Genomic DNA, 17,259 nt, shown 5'->3' with positions numbered 1-17,259 from the left:
ACCAGTCAGGACGAAGGAAAACCAGAGAACGAAGTCCCAGAAGCCAAGTGAAGAGAATGCCTGGGAGGAGAGAGAGACCAACTGCACCAAACACTGCTCGTGGGCCACCCGAGAAGAGGCTGATGAATGCCCTTGGACTTAGTGTCGTGGGGGTCACTGATAACTGTTTAGTCAGGTGGTGGGGGGTTCAAAAGGAACCAGAAAAAGTGAGTATAGTCCTTCAAGGACTTTTGTTGTAAGGGGGAGGAGAAAAATGGAGGCATATGTAGCTGGAGAGGGATGTGGAGGAAAGGGAGGGATGTATTATTATAATTTCTATGGGAATGGTAGAGAAATGAGGGGAAAATGCTAACGCAGAATTTCTAGAACAATGTCTTGCAATGGCAAGAGAGGACAGGACCTGGTGCATAATGCAGGGTGGCTGTCACATCAGGAAGAAAGGAGTGTATGGGGGCTTTCTCCTGATGGCTTCTCCTTTCTCAGTGAAAGACACAGTAAGGAAATCCACCGAGAGGGAATGGGAAGGAGAAGTTAAGATTTGGGGACAGAGGAGAAGGAGAAGGTGAGAAATAGCTGTCTAGGAGCATGTGAGTGGGATTAAGAGGCACCTCCGTTACTGGTCTTGAACTAGAAGTGCAGAAAGCTAAGTCCCGGGCCGGCCCCGTGGCTTAGCGGTTAAGTGCGTGCGCTCCACTACTGGCGGCCCGGGTTCGGATCCCGGGCGCGCACCGACGCACCGCTTCTCCGGCCATGCTGAGGCCGCGTCCCACATACAGCAACTAGAAGGATGTGCAACTATGACATACAACTATCTACTGGGGTTTTGGGGGAAAAAAAGGAGGATTGGCAATAGACGTTGGCTCAGAGCTGGTCTTCCTCAGCAAAAAGAGGAGGATTAGCATGGATGTTAGCTCAGGGCTGATCTTCCTCACAAAAAAAAAAGAACGCTAAGTCCCATCAGCCAAGCTGGTCACAGCTGATGTGTGGATGCTGGGGCAAAACAGGTAAAGAGCTGACTTAAACAAGGCATGTGAGACAAAGGGAGAGCGGCAAGTGGGTATACAGAAGCCAGGTAAGGAGAGAAGAGAAACACGAGGTGGGTGGAGACGTGGGAACAGGTGGAAGGCTGGACGGACTGGAAGGGTTGGGAAGGGGATGAAATAGTTGGAGTTGGAGTACTAGAGGGGAGCCAGGCAGATGGGAGGCGACGGGCTCGAATGGGAATTATGGAGGGGCAGAGTTATTAGTCATATCCACGGAGTGGCTCAGGGGGTGAGAGGAAAGAGGACAGAGTCCCGGCGGAAAGGAAGTCGAGAAACAGAAAGGCCTCAGTTTGAAAGTCTACCTGCATGGAACACTACACACAATGGCAGGGTCTCCAGGGGCTGGAGAGAGAGTAAGTGGGCCAGAGGCGAAGGGCAGCAACGAGAGGAAGTGCCCAGGCATCCAGGACAACCACAGCGAGGAGGGACGATGGCCTGGCGGACCCCAAAGCTGCGGTCCTGGGAGGCGGGGAGACAGGAGGTCTGGAAACGGTGAATAACGTCAAGGAGCACAGCTCTTTGTCACACATCAAGGTCTTTAACACGCCATGGGTCCTGCTTGCCAATGCTAGTGTAAGTATGATCTTCATCAATACATGTGCAAGTCATTCTGTAACATACAGGATTACCCAGATAATTATGTTATAGACACTGGCAGAGATGTGGGTAGAATAACTAACAAAAGCTGGAAATCCTGACTTTTCGAAGAAGAATCCACCAGCCCCATCGCCACTAGAATTCCAGCGTTATCGCCTCTGCCAACTTGTGCATCGCAGACAGAAGGCTCTCCCAGCGCATGGGAAGGGCCACAGAAGGACCTGAGGGACACTGTGAGAGGAAAAACTCATTCACTGTTTCACTTTTCCCAAATTAAATGCCTCTGCCACTGGCTTCAGTGTTAAATATTTCGTTTACAGTTTCTCATTCCTCCTGGTATTCTTTATTCCACAGAGAATGTGAAACAAAGCAGCTCTTTGTCTTTTCATGAAAGCCCAAATACCTGTATTCTACTTCCTTCTTCTTTTCTCAGTTTCATTTCGACCAATAAGGTAAGTTTTGTGCAGGAAAGTAAACACGGTGAGAGGAAGGGGAAGAAGAAATGTATCAGGAAAACACTTTACGGTTAAATACACCTGAATAGTGATCCAGAAAACATTAACCACACGTGTTCTAATTACTTGTTCAGAGGTGTATGAAGCAGAGAATAAGGAATTTGTTATTTTAAACTAAATAAAATATAGGCAGTCCCCACTTTGGTCAATACAGTCATTCAACAAATATTTATTAGCACCTACTGCATACAAGGTGCTCTGCTATGTGCTGAGAATACAAAGGTAACAGGAACTTCCCCAAACATTCCCACTGCAGTAAGTGCTGTGAAAGAAATGGCAGGAGCACAAGATAGAGAGGAATGGAGTGGGGTGGGGGAGGCCTTGGGATGGAAAGATTTTAGGTGGGATGGTCAGGGAAGGGGTCCTTGGGCAGGAGGGGCCACAGCATGGAGCAGAGGGCATAGTTTCCAGGCGTGGGCTTGGGACGGGCACTAAGACAGAAAAGAGCCTGGTGGGTTCCAGACCTGAAGAAGGCAGGATGCCGGGGAGGTGTGCCCACAGGCTCAGGAGTTTTTACGAGTGTGATGGAATCTATTGAAGGTGCTTAGCAGGGATGCAAAAGTCATCCAGTTGGTAAGAGACCTCCTGCAGCTAAATTCATAGAGACAGAGAACAGAATGGTGGTTGCCAGGAGCTGGGGAAGGAGGCAATGGGGAAGTCAGTGTTTAATGGCTGGGGACTTTCAGTTTGGGAAGATGAAAAAGTTCTGGAGACAGGCATTGGGGATGGTTGCACAACAATATGAATGTTTTCATATGGCGGCTTAATGCTACTGAATTGTATACTTAAAATTTTGATTAAAATGGAAAATTTATGTAATGTTATGTATATGTGACCACAACAAAAAATACAAAAATGAATTTATCCAATTGGCTCTGCCTACTCCCTGGAGCTTGGAAAGAGGAAGCCGAAGAGACAGGAGGGAGACCCATTAACAGTAGGGTTGCCAGGTAAAATACAAAGGAAATACTTCTACTAAAAAATTATTCGTTGTGTTTCCAAAATTCAAATTTAACTGGGTGCCCTGAATTTCTCCTTGCTCAATCCGGCAACACCAGTTAAGAGGTGAGTGCAATCACCCAGATGAGAGATGACCGTGGGCGGGAGGGGGGAGATATGTTTTGGAAGAAGGAACAGAGAAGGTTTGCTGAACAGCTGTCAGGGCAGAGGGTGAAGAGGGGAGGGAGTGGAGTGGGAGAGCCGGGCAGGAGCCATCGCTCCCTGAGCCCACCCCCTGGGGACTGCGACCTGGTGGAGAGCCGCCCTCGCCCTCGTACACGTAAGCTCTGGTGGCCACCCTGGAGCACGGGGCTGGTGGTGCGGGGGCAGGAGGTCGGGGCCTGCACCTCCCAGGAAGGGATCTCAGTGTGGGGAGGGGGCAAGGCCGAGTGGCGGCACCTGTGGCAGGGGCTCTGAGGGGCCTTGGGCTGCGTCTAGTTGCCCCCTGGCGGCCCCGTGGGTTGTTATGGTGTCTTTCAGTCCCGCGGGCGGGACCTCAGGCTGCCTGCTGAGGCCGAGATGAGGGGCGGAGTCAGGGAGGCCAGAGACGATGCAATTTCCCAGTGGGGGACCCTGACTCTCAGGGCTCTGCCATGCTGGGTGGAGGCCCTGAACCCGACACCAAGTAAACCGACACCAAGTAAACCGGGGAAGATGCATTCCAGGTGCCAAACTGACCTCAGGATAAGCTCTGAAGACAACAAAATGTTCTTAAATTGGGGAGGGGCCTACTTTTGGTGACAATTTAAAACAATTACTATATTGCATTTTATGAAACCCCAGGAGCACTGGAACACTAACACCTTAAAGCACGTGTTCCAAGGATGGGGAAGAAAGCTTTTATCTACAGAAGACTACAAAACTATGTTTTTAAAAAGGCCAATCATTTAAGTCACTCTTTAAGTAATTTTATTTCATTTTTTTCCTTCATAGAAAAAAATCAACATGAGTCTGCTTTTAAATTAAGGACGTTACAAGTCCATTTACGTAATAGCAGAAATAAGTTGCTTCTGGAGTGTGGCTGCGGAGTGTTCAGGGAAGGGCTGACAGGGAAGAGGAAGCAGAGGAGAAAGAAGAGGAAGGGGATGAGGAAGAGCCAGCCCAGTTTAGAGAGGAAGCTGCGGAGAGCAGGATTCAAGGAGTCAGGAGCGGGGAGGAGGGCCAGGAGCGGGGAAGGGAAACGAGGCCCAGCGTTCAGCCTCCATGTACACCACGACACTGAAAATGGTCTAGCCGGGTTCTCCAAGGACCTCCTTGTTGCAAAATCCAGGGGACATTCTGAACAGGCCCTGCCTCCTCTTTGTAGCGCTGTCTCCCAGGACCACATGCCTGGTGTCCCCAGGCTGGCCTCTGCACGTGTCTCTCTCAGCCTTTCCCGGGGGTCTGCTCTGGCCATCCTCTGCCCGCTTCGCACATTCTCTCAGGGACCTCATCAAAGCCCCGCTGAAGTCCACGGAGCCAGGCTCCCAGAACTCTCTTCAGCTCACGCCCCACTTCCAAGCCCCAGACATTTACATTAAAACATCCAACCACCTAGGACATCTCGACCTGGGTGTCCCGTGACACTTCAAACCCAGCACGACAAAACTGATTTCATCAACCAACACCCTCCTCCCCCACAAACCCAGTGCTCGAGATGCCAATCGCTCCACTGCTCAATCTGAACACCCGAGCGTATTCTTCGCTTTCTGCTTCTGAGACACTTGTGAGGCTGAGTGCTGACGTCGCTCAGCCCCATCCTCTCTCCCGTGTCCACGGACTCTAGCTTTCCTCCCTTCTCACCGTGTCTGTACATTGTGGCCAGGGCAGGACTTAAAGTACAGATCTCATCATCTCACAGTCCTGCTTGGATGTTCAATTGCTCCCCACTAGTCTCAGGAATAAGGGGCAAACTCCCGCCAAGCAACCTGCACAGACTCACGGCTCAGGCTCTCACACCTGCCTCATGGGGAAGCCACCTAGCTGAGAGGTTTAATTCTCTCCAGACTCAGTGTGAACTCCCTCAGGTTTGCGTCTCCCAGACCAAGGTGCTCTTTGCTTTGGGGGCAGGGTGGTGGACTGGGTGCTGAGAAATCTAACTGACTGAAAAATTTTAGAATGAGTCCCGTCCATTTCAGGGTGTAACCTTTAAAGATGAGCTTGGACCGGAACACAGACTCTCCCATTTCTTTTCCACCCCACCTTTCCTAGTCTCAGGTTTAAAAAACAAAACAACAACAACAAAAGAGCAACGAAACAAACTCTTGGGAGCAGAAAAGCAGAGTCCTGTGGCCCCCAATAGTCAAAACGGACCAGTTTCTGTAGCAAACATCTCGGGGGTGTGTGTGTGTGTGTGTGTGTGTGTGTGTGTGTGTGTGAGGCATGAGTGGGGTGGCACAAATACATATACAACACATACCAACAGCACCCACTGATTACTCAAAGGTAAAATAAAACTAAAAGAGCAAAACTATAACTCCTAGGAGACTATTTGCTGAGTATAATCACTTTTCGTTTTTCTCAATACATTTTCTCAGTTATCTACAAAACAGTTAACTGGTCCTCCTACGTAACCCAAGAGTTGACAACACTTGCAGTTTCCTTAATGTCCACATCTACCTTTCTCAGTGTCCCCACTCCCATTCTCTCCACACACCCCCATCTGCACCCCCTTGTACTCCTGTGCTACATCCCACCCCTTCCCAGGCTAGCAGAGCTAATAACCCTGGCTCTTAGCATCACCTCCTCCAGACAGCCTACCCTCTCACTGCTACCCTGCCCCACTGGGTTCCACCCTGCTCCATGTGCTCTGAGAACAGCCTGCAGTGCCCGTCCCAGGCAGCCCTTGCTGTGTTTCTAGTGTGCCGTCCACTGCTCTCGCCTGTTACTGATCTGCCTCCCACACCAAGCCATATGCTCCCTGAGGCAGGGACATGTCTTGCTCATCCCCTCCCTAGCACATGCCTGGCTGTGCTCAGTCCATGTTTGGGTGAAAAAGAGGGAGACATGCCAAGAGGAGGGGAACACACAAGCGAGCTAAGAGCTTAAGACAAAGATCAGCTGGAAACTACGCTCTGCAGCTCCCTTCTAAGGGCTTTCGTCTCCACTTTGAAATTGTGAGCAGCTGGCAATGAACTCGGCCCTCTCCTCAACTACTGCAGTTTAATTCCGGCCTGGCAGGCTTCCATGATGAGTACCCGAAGAGGAAATTATTTTGTGACTCACAGTAGCACTGACTAGAAATTGCCAACCCCGGACAAAATGATACCAAGATAAGAGGCAACTCTGGCACCGCCCCTTTCATTAGCATAAAGCTTCTTATTGGTGCTAGAGAGTTTCCCAATCAAAATGAAAACAAGAATAACTTCTTCTGCCTTATTTGCTATTTTAAACAACCAGCCATGGTTCCTCTGCTTGAATATGCTAAACATCACCAGCACCACCTACAAAAAAAAAAGAGTTCCTGTTTTATACTATTTTTAAACGACAGTTTTCTATTCTTTCAAATTTTCAGAAGGAAACTACATATGATCCAGTTTTGCAATTCTGACAGTAATTGTAGTTTCATTTGTCCATTTTGTAAGTTTTCATGGCCAAAGCTTAAGCCTCAGACATAAAAATCGTTATTCAAAAAGATAGAGCTTTTACGCGCCTGAGACCTGGGTACTTATTCACGTGAGGCATTCATATTCCTTTATGTAGAGCCATGTCAAAATCTTATATCAGTGTCATCTGAATATATTCAAAATCATTGATTATAACTTTTGGGTAATGACTCACATAGATGTTCTAAGTAGGAGGAGATTTTCTTAGTCAAAGAATGTCCGAGTCGAGGCTGGGGGAAACCTAACCTGTGCCTCTCATTTCACAGATGAGGACACTGGGGACTACGAAGTGACTGTCCCCAGGCAGGAGCAGGTTTTCCACCTCTCACTTAATGCTTTCTCCACCATTAACATCATCTACAGCTCCATTCACAAAATGACAGTGATATTTCCCATATTCTGTAGAAACTGATTACCATGTCCACAAGATATTTTATATTGGCAAAGCTATGGCTTCCAACCAGTGGCTCCCTCGTGATGCACACCGGGGGATCACCACCTCCTAATGGCTGTGTGGCCCCTTCAGCCAGAGTGGCATTGGCTCGGACTATTTTATGGAATTAATTAATTGTCTCTTCAGTGCTGGCCATTTCTCCCTTGAGGAGGCTCTCGTGCTTGCAGGAAGAACTGAGAATGCGGGGTCTCAATACAGAGTCACGTGTGCTCGTGTAAAGAGGTGAGATTAAATATGGAGTGGGGGGGATCTGACCTCCTGGAAGAAACGCAAACCAAGTCTGTCACCTAAGCTTTCCACTTGCCACTGAATCTGATTCAACATCTCAGTGTAATTCTTCCTCCAGTTTAAGTAAGTTAAATGTGAGGACACTATTAACCAAGAGTTAATATTAATAAAGGTTTTGAAAATAAAGTAGTTGCTTCTCTATGATATTGTGGGGTGGGTGGTTGGAGGATAGCCTTGAGCTAGAAAATGAGAACCTAACTTATCTTTTAGGTTCCTTACAAAGAGGCAGAAGGAGGAGACCCATGTCTGATGGGATTGACAAATACTGTAGAAATTTCCCCAGAACATCCTCCTTCAGACACTTCAAACTGAATTTACCACCAACAGACTGGTGGGGCCCAACCTAGAGTCACTACAAGGAATTCCCAATCTATATATTTTCTCAGTCAGTAGATCTATAATGAGGGAGTATCCAAAAAGCTCTGACGTCAAAAGGCAGTCTTACTCAGAAAGGTTGAGAATTACATGGACAGACTGAGGTTTTCTACTTCTTCAGTTTACCAATTTCCAACTTAAAATGTGGCTTAAAATTTAATAGTAGGGGGCAAAATATATTTGAGCATAATCACTATATGACAGAAACATCTATGTCTTAGCAATAGAGTTTTTCGGAAAAAAGCTGAAGTTATGAATTCTGATAAGCAAAATCCATAAAGGCGAAAAATGCAAATCAGCATAGTGTCACATGCAAAATGATCACAGGAGCAACTCTGATCATGGAATGACAGCGGGGTGCAGAGGAAAGAACCAGTTATCCTGAGTCAGGAGACCCAAGATTGAGTCTAGAAATTCCACCTACTACCTCTGTAACCTGGATAAGTCCAAGGCTACCTTCTCATTTGTAAGATGTATTAAGTAACAACAGAAATGCTTTCAAGGTTGTTGGGCTCAAATTAGATAATAGATGTGTAAGTGCTTTATTAACCAGAAGGAGTTAAAGGAATGTCACTTGTTGCCATGATTATAATGACAACTTTGATTTTTCCGTTTTTATCGCAGTTTTACTCACACATAGTTGTCCATTTCATTTTTGGTAATTTTTTCACTTCAAGGATGTTGCCACAAAAGAGCAAGAAATGCTTTGATTCACTTGGCCTGAATTATAAGATGATTTATCTGACCTCCCTATTGCAACTGTGAGTTTCCCACTTCTTTTTCCTCTCAGTTTTACAAGTCTACGATTCCATTTCCGCTTCTGCTGAGGAAAATTCCCACAGATTTCAACCCCTTCTCTTTCCAAGTTCATTTTTCTTCTCTTACACGAGGCAAGGCTGGAAGGGAATTATGCAAAGTCTCTGCTCTGAAAATATCAAACTTCATTTGAAAGGGAGTAATTTTCCTATTTCAGCACAAAAAACACAAAATTGCTTCATTTAACACAAGAAGAAAAGCCCTGGGTAAAGCTGCTTTAGTTGGGATTTCTTACTTCATTAAATGGAGAGGAAGGCAAGAGGGCTGAGAGGGGCAATGGAAAGGGTGGATTACACTGGGCTCGGAAGAGCCTTTCAGAACTCATCCTGAGACAGGAAGTGATGAACCCAGCTCTCACAGGAAGTGAGAGGCCATCATGTGCACTCGCCCCACTTCCTGTCTCAACTGGCATATGGGGAGAATGGTGAGGGGACAGTAGAGCATGGGGAAGTAGGTCATGGGGACAGGGAAGAAGAGGCCAGATGAGAGACTATGGGAAAAGTCCCACCACTGCCCCTCACCTCTGATCCCTTACTCTTCTGGGGCTGGGATTAAGTAAATTGGTTTATTTCTACTCTCGATCTCTCACTATGAAAAACTGCTGAAGTTAACTATATCCTCTTGTGAGCACTCAATTTCCCAGCTCTTTAATGCTATTGACAATGCTAATGGAAGGAAGAAAGTATAAACACATTTTACAGCCTACTAATTGTTAGTTTGAGGTCAAATCCCAAATGGACTTATATAATTCTGCTGCTGCTTTACCCTATTTCCACCCTAAATAGTCAAGTGGAGGAGAAGTATAGGAAAGGCTGAAATACTAAGTATCTGGGCACTAGGTATCCTCCTATCACCTTGGGTCAGCTTTATTAATATTTACTATGCTCACATTATTCACTATAGAAAAATTGACAAAGTTAATTGGTGGCATGTGATGGAGAGGAAAAGGAGAAAACTTCAGAGATGACTTTCTTTGTACAGAGAGACAATTTCAGAAAGGTACATGAAGAAGAAGGAGGAGTGCTGGGTAGTACCAGTCATAAAGGGAATTGACGGTATCACAGCGGGATCTGGCACTGGCGTGGTTAACAGAGAGTGGATGGGTAAGGTATGTGATTTGAGACTGAGACTGAGGTCTACAAGCCCCACTCCTTGGTGCAGAGGTTCAGACCCCCTCCTTGTGTTATCGATATTATAATGAGAAAAGCCGGAAGCAGATGATAATTAAGGATGTGGCAACAGGGGATCCCATGAGCTCCACCTTGAGGGAGGAACTGGGGAAGAGTCTGGGTGAGGTTGTACCATGAACAAAGATGAACTCAAAAAGAGATGGTATTTGGTTGTAAAGAACATGAATTTTGTGCTGAACCAACACGTTTAGGGACTTCCTGGGTGTTGCTGGCCTGTGGACTCTCCCCCTGACACTCAACACCGCGTGCACTTAATTCAGATGTTCCACCAGTTCTACCCAAGGTCACTGCTGGGGAAGAAACCCTGGGATAGGCAAACAAGGGCTCACCCAGCAGGAGCTGGATTCGGCACACTGGTTTGGTCATGGCCTTGATTGCCCCCGGCCCCTCCTGTCACCGAGGGGGGCTCAGCCTCATCACAGCTGACAGGGGAGTCAACTGAAGCTACCTGGAACCTACAATTTGAAAGTCATGGTCAATGCCAGGCTCTGGGATAATCTTCCTTGCAAGCTACAAAGGTTCAGAAAGCAACTTTTTTCCCCAACTCATTTTTAAGTTGGAAAAAGTTACCATTCATAGTAATAGTAGTAATTTACAAAGTTAAATTAGAGAATAGATACAGAGACCTTGAATTGGACCTTAAAAACTTAGTCTATTTCAAGATAAAGTTTTATAAGATAAGCTATGCAAAATCAAATACAAAATACCCATTTGACAAAACAAAATCCTTCCCCAGGTGTAGTACACACCCTGATGCACAATTTCTACCCTACAGAACTGTTGGCACAGATCAGACCCTCAGGCAGACAGGAACAGCTACGACTGTTCAGACCTCCAGGCCACATGTCCCACTTTCCCATGTCCCTGTCAGCCCCTTTCCCTTTCTGAGAAGCAGATGTGACAAACCTTTACTACACTCAAGTCTCTTGTCCAATAGGGGCCGCCCAAATCACCGCCCTGAGCAGAGGGCCTCATTTATCCGTGTCAAGTGTGACACAAGTTTATGGGGCTTCTACTTTCTCCATTTCCTGACTCCCTATCTACACAGGCTCTAGAGCTGCATCCATCCAAATCATCGTTCTTCTTACCGCAGAGCAGTGGTTTTCAAACCGTCATCCTGGAACCCTTGGGGTCCCAGAGAGCCTCTCAGGGGCCAGCTTGGAGAGTTTGAGGAGAGGGTTAAAAAGTCAGGACCGTTGGATCCTTTCTCTTCCCCTAGTTGCTCTACAGCAATTTTGCTTCTTTCCATATTAGAGATTGAGGTTCCAGATCACATCTGAATTTCCTACTCAGATAAGGAACCTACTAAGCTCGCCAGGTTCTAGTAGATGAGGGCTGAGCAGGATGACTTCATCACACACCTTTACTGGAATGATGGGGACTGTCATCCCCAAGGTTTCCTCAGCTTTCACCACCAGGCTCTGAAGTGCTTGTGTCCATGACAATTCGTTTGATTTGACCCCCAACATCTCCCTAAAGTAGGAATTACCATTCCCATTTGATAGGCAAATAAACTAATCCAAAGAGGCAAACAACTTTCTGAAAGGGGTATGGCTATTGAGGGGCCGAGTCACGACGCACTCAAGTCTTCAGATGTTCAACTCCAGCTCTGCCCACAACCTCCACTGCAGAGCACATGTTCTGATCCTATCTTACTTGACGTACTTTACCTGTGTACTAATTCCTTCCTCTGATCTCATTTTCCCAGGAAGGCCTTATCTTTTAAGAGGGTCTGAGGGAAGAAATGAAGATCATAAAGACCACCCTTTCCTACAACTTCTGGAAATCTCTTGTGCTACCTCAGGCTTTATGTGGTCTTCCCAACGTGAACTACTTACATGGCCAGTATTGAGAAACAAAATAAGCAAATTACTGAACATGACTAATGGACACAATGAAACTATGAAAAGTCAGTAGCTGGCATCATTCAAATGAGTGTTTCCTTGATATACCAGGCACATTGTAGGGTTTCTGGGTAACTTCCCTCTGCTCTTAAATACACTTCAGGAAACATGTGATTCCAAAGTAAACAAATTTTCAACTTCTAGGCTAGTACTAGAAATATTATAAATGAATATTTCTCAGAATCCTAAGGACACACCCAACAATAAGGACTGAAAGGGAGTAGAATAGGAAAATAATATAGTTCCTCTGTTTCCAAGAATACTAAGGACTTAAAGTATCAGTACATTAGATTAGTAACTTAAATACCACATATGCATCATTTAGAAGGTGCTGTTCTAACACTGAGCGGAATTCCTTTTCCAAAATGCAGCGCACAGTTATCAACTCGGCTGCATTGTTTCCATCACTTGTGTGGAAATGAATATAAGTATAAAGAGGCTGACTTGTCTTTGGGAAGAGGACATCCAAGTGAAAATTCGACATAGGCACACACATTCAACACCCATTACTATCTCCAGGGAAGTGTATGTACTTTGGAAGGTCTTTTTCTCATAACCACCTCTGAGAAACAAGCGAGGGAAATGCCTTCTCCCTGGAACAACAATTTCATCACGAATCTGCACCAGGGAGGTCTTTGCACATTCTCACATGCACTGGCTTTTTAATACTTCACCTGAGCAGAAAAGTCGATGAGCTTTGGAAGCAGTACTTTGCCCCCTTCATCACTCTTCAAGAAATCCAGCAAACTGCCTGTTGATAGGGGAGGAACAAGTTAGTGTAGCTCGAACACTCAAGAAACAAATCCAGAGATAATTTAAATGATCATTGCTGTTGGAGGAGGGAACCCCACAAAGTGACTGGCTTTGCAATTCTGTATGGCCATAGGGCCTTTTCCTGAGGCTGGTCAAACCCAGTCCTCTTGAACCTGTTACCTTTGACCTGCCGTGAAATGTACATGTGCTCCAGGTAAGAAAGGGTGGTGGTGGAAGCTGCTTTTCCTGCTACAAGTGTCTGAGAGCAATGTATTTCAGAGCGCTTTGTACCTGCCACCGTGATACACTTACTGCAGCTCTCTGATCTTCAGAGCTTCTTTGGCACAGACACCAGCAAGGCCTCCTAGTGGGCCTGCCCAGAACAGGCACTTGGCTGGGCTTGCTCTCATCCATGTCCAGCCAAAGCACAGAACCTGACACTTGCCACAGGTGCTCAATGAGTATTTGATGAACCAACTGTGCTTTGGAAAAAGTCAGACCTACCTAAAAGGGAACGTGCCCACAGACAAACTGCTGCTTCCTATGGCTTCATCGTGAAAACAAGATCTGCTTTTCCCCTAGAACTTAAAGTGCAACTCAAGGGTAGCCTTGGGCAAGTTACCGACCTCGTCCAAGGCCCTGCACCGTGGGCATGTCCTGGCAGCTCAGAGTCCTCGGGAGGACAGATTTAAAGCACATGCCATGGCGCTCGGCAGGTAGTAAGTTCACAATCAATGTTCTGCTGCCTCATTCACAACACGGAACAATGGTACTTAGTCCTCAGACTGCTGAAAAGACTAAGTGAGAGCACCCAGGGAAGGCATCAAGAATAGTCTGGTATATAGCAGGTGCTCAGTAAAGGCTAGGTACTGTTATCAGGAGAAACTTATATTCACATTTATGATTAAGATTACTCCTGGTTAATTAATTCAACAAGTATTTACTGAACGCCTACAATGTACCCTGAGCCTCATTTCTGGGCTATAGCAACTTAAGCCATAGGGCTAGGTCTTTTTTTTTTTTAAACAATGCCCTTTTTTGGAAGGACTAATATTCTCAAATATTAACATATAATATTCATCTTTCTAACCTATTCAACTATGACATCACACTATAATCTCCATTAAGCTTAAGATGATTGTTAATCCTGGATTATTGCTAATATTTCTTTCCTTTCTTCCTTTATTCTTTCTGAAGACTTTTAAAAAATCATTTGGGAGCCGGCCCCGTGGCTTAGCGGTTAAGTGCGCACGCTCCGCTGCTGGCGGCCCCGGTTCGGATCCCAGGCACACACCGACACACCGCTTCTCCGGCCATGCTGAGGCCGTGTCCCACATACAGCAACTAGAAGGCTGTGCAACTATGACATACAACTATCTACTGGGGCTTTGGAGGAAAAAATAAATAAATAAAAATTAAAAAAAAAAATCATTTGGCAGTTTATTAGTATCTCTGCTGAACTAGCGGGAGAAGGATGGGGATTCACGCCCCTTTATCCCAAGGTAAGAACAGTGGGAGAAAAAATGATGGGTTGAAACCTCTTCTTCAGTGAATCTATGATTACACAGGAATTCAATCTCAACAAATTTTTAAAATATTAACATTTTGAAGTGATACCCTAAACACTGAGATAATGCTAAAGAGGAAAATGAACTAGTTTTGGAATTTTGAGAACTCACATTTTAAATATATAACAAAAACACTCTTATTTGAAATATATATTTATTTGGCAAATATTTATTGGGGGTCTACTAGGTATGGGGTACTATTTTTGGGCAAATACATATATGGAGACAAATGCAGAGAAAATAGGAAGACTATATATTAATTTTATAACACGGATTACTCTCAGTGAGGTGGTTTATGAAAATTCTTAGTTTTCTCATAGTCTCTGTTTTTTTGCTAGTGAGCATGCTCTTTTACAATTAAAATTATTTGAGTATTCTCTGAACATTAGGCATTTTCCTTTTGGAGGTTTAAGCCCTTTAACAGTGCTGGGCACGGGGCGCTCACCCTTGGCCATGTACTCGGTGATGATGTAGATGGGCTCCTCTTTGGTGACCACGGCGTAGAGCCTCACCAGTTTGTCGTGCTGAAGGGTCTTCATGAGGTTTGCTTCTTCCAGGAATGCTTGCACAGACATAGTGCCTGGTTTCAGGGTTTTCACAGCCACTTTGGTACTATTGTTATAGTAACCTAGGAAGAGAGAAGGGAGGGCATGCTTTACCAAACCCAAAATCCAAAAACTTTACACAGAGTTAGAAGAAAATTTACTTATAGATAGAACAAACTTATATAAAACTCTACATAGTGTTAACATTATATAAAACTCTATATAGTGTTAACATTAGGGGAGGCAGAGTGAAGGTATATGGGAATTCTCTGTGCCATCTTTACAAAAAAATCTAAAATTATTCCAACATCAAAAAGTTTTTACAAAACAGTGCTTAAAAGAAAACTCTATATGCACTCCATCATGGGAACTAAGATTTTCCTCTAATTAATAAAATGTTCTTTATCTAAGACCAAAAAAAAAAAAAACACACCAAAGCTCTATGTATTCACACACACACACACACACACACACACACACACACACACACACAATGGTCTGTAAGAAAATACACCAAATACTGGCTATCTCCAATGGTACAATTATGAGTGATTTTAATTTTGTTCATCATACCTTTATTTACCAAATTTTCTACAATGAATACGTACTATTTCTATAATCAGAAAAAAAAAGGTCTGCACTTAAAATATATATATATATATATATATATATATATTAACTTTAAAGTACAATCTACTAGAGTCAAATAAGCATCTCCCAAAGTTCTCAGAGAGAACCGGACTTGGGTGATTTTCCATGAACAAAGGGTTCTGTGCCGAAATGTTTGGGAACCACTGCCTGCCACACCCCTCCCCCACCCAGGAGATGCAGCAGAGGCACTGAGAGCCCTTCAGTGAAGAAACCTGTCTGACTTGGCTAACCTCAGCATTTCCCACACTTTTTTGACCACAGAACACATTTCCATGTACTTTTTCACACCATGGAACACACTTTGGGGAGTCAATATAGTTCCTCCAAGGCACCACTTTTCTAGAACCTGCTTCAATGATGTGCTTAATTCTGAGCTTGACTGTCGCCTGGGAAAGCCTTTTCTCAGTGGTTTGGCAAAGCATAAATAGAGCTAATCACATTCCCCTTTCCTTCCCTCTTTCCATACTTCTCTTGGAAATGCCAAAAAAAAAGATGAGGAGGGGATGTAGCTGGTTACCACGTTGAGTGTCCCTATCAGTTACCTCTGCCTGGTGCGTTACAGTTTTCCAGCACCCACCCTAAGAAATGGTGAAGTAGAGTGTCTAGTCTCCTTTTGTAGGTCACATAATTATCTGTATATGTACAGTATAGAGAGATGACTGGAAGATGCTCAGTAAAACATCAACAATGATGATCTGTGGGTGGTAGAATTTGGGGTGACTTTTCCTTTCTTTTGTTCTTTTCTATTTTGATTAAATTTGTGAAATGAGTATGGATCTTTTTTTTTACAAAAGGAATTATTTTTTAAAAGAAAATAAATTATGTTTCTATTTCTACAACTTCAAATGGGCAAGAAAAAGTATTAGTTTACAGCTAACATCCAATCCTAGTTACTAATTATTTCTCTTCTGATCATTAACACTGATTTCTCTGTTAACACTTTTCCTTTTATATGTATTTAAAATGTATTTTCCATCTAAATGGATAATTACAATCAATATGACCTGTCCTATGGCTCTTAAGAGTAAATATAAAGTAAATTCCACAAACAAAAGTCCTTTAATATTACATTTGAATCAAGAAGATTCCATTTGTTTAAAAGTTTATAAATAGATCCTCAATTACATGAATATATCTGTGGCAAAGTAGACTAAGAAAATACACTCTCTTTGATACATGTAACCGACAAAGGACTAGAGTCCAGAATATATAAAGAATTTCTACAAATCAATAAGAAAAGTAGAAAAATAAGCAAAGGCTTGGATGGGCATTTCAAAAAGAAGAAACCCAAATGATGAACAAATATGCGAAAGGAACTCAATCTTATTAGTAATAAAAGAAATGCAAATAAAGCCATAGGGAGAAAGCACCTCCCAGGCTGACAAAAATTACAAAGTCTGACAACATCAAGTGCTGGTGAGCCCATGCCCCTTGGTACACACACTCCTTGGTAAGGAAAGTAGGGCAGCTCCCAGGGCCCTTTTCTGTGCTCTTTTCCGAGCATCACTGAAATTCAGTTGTAAAGCTTCTGTCTTTAACAATATTCCCACGGGCCCATAAAGGATGCTGACAGCACAGCCTCCTTTCAAGTGCAGTTATCTTGAGGGACCACACACACATGCCCACACGCGTGCACACACACACAGAGGCTGTGCGGACCTGGGGCCCACATCCTTCTAGGTGCAACTCTGTTGGTCAGGAAATGGAACACTGAGAACTCTTGTACATTGCTGGTGAGAGTCTAAACTGGGACACACACTTTGGAAACCAAGTTAGCAGTATTTAGAAGAATTGGAGGTTCATACTCCTGTGAGCCAGCAAATCCACTAGAAAAACCCATGTACCCTTGCAACAGCAAGGACACAGCACAAAAGTGTTCATAGCAGCATTGTCCATAGTAGCCAAAACCTGCGAACAACGATTCCTTCAATAAATAGTGAAATCAATGGATAAACTGTTGTACATCTTAAATACACA

General features: G+C 44.5%; 1 protein-coding gene across 3 annotated transcripts in view; it reads right to left on the bottom strand.

Annotated features, from left to right (window-relative positions):
* LYN (LYN proto-oncogene, Src family tyrosine kinase) overlaps positions 1-17,259 on the bottom strand; it is a 113,771-nt gene that overhangs the window by 28,803 nt on the left and 67,709 nt on the right. For all 3 annotated transcript variants that reach the window (XM_058528722.1, XM_058528724.1, XM_058528723.1), the window contains exons 9-10: positions 14,532-14,714; positions 12,440-12,516 (exon numbers count right to left, since the gene is read on the bottom strand). In XM_058528722.1, coding sequence (XP_058384705.1) covers positions 12,440-12,516; positions 14,532-14,714 — 260 coding nt within the window. The remainder of the gene's footprint in view (positions 1-12,439; positions 12,517-14,531; positions 14,715-17,259) is intronic.

This window comes from Diceros bicornis, chromosome 33 (assembly GCF_020826845.1).
Source record: "Diceros bicornis minor isolate mBicDic1 chromosome 33, mDicBic1.mat.cur, whole genome shotgun sequence".
NCBI classification, from domain to species: Eukaryota; Metazoa; Chordata; class Mammalia; order Perissodactyla; family Rhinocerotidae; genus Diceros; species Diceros bicornis.
This window is presented reverse-complemented; position numbering and strand designations above follow the sequence as displayed.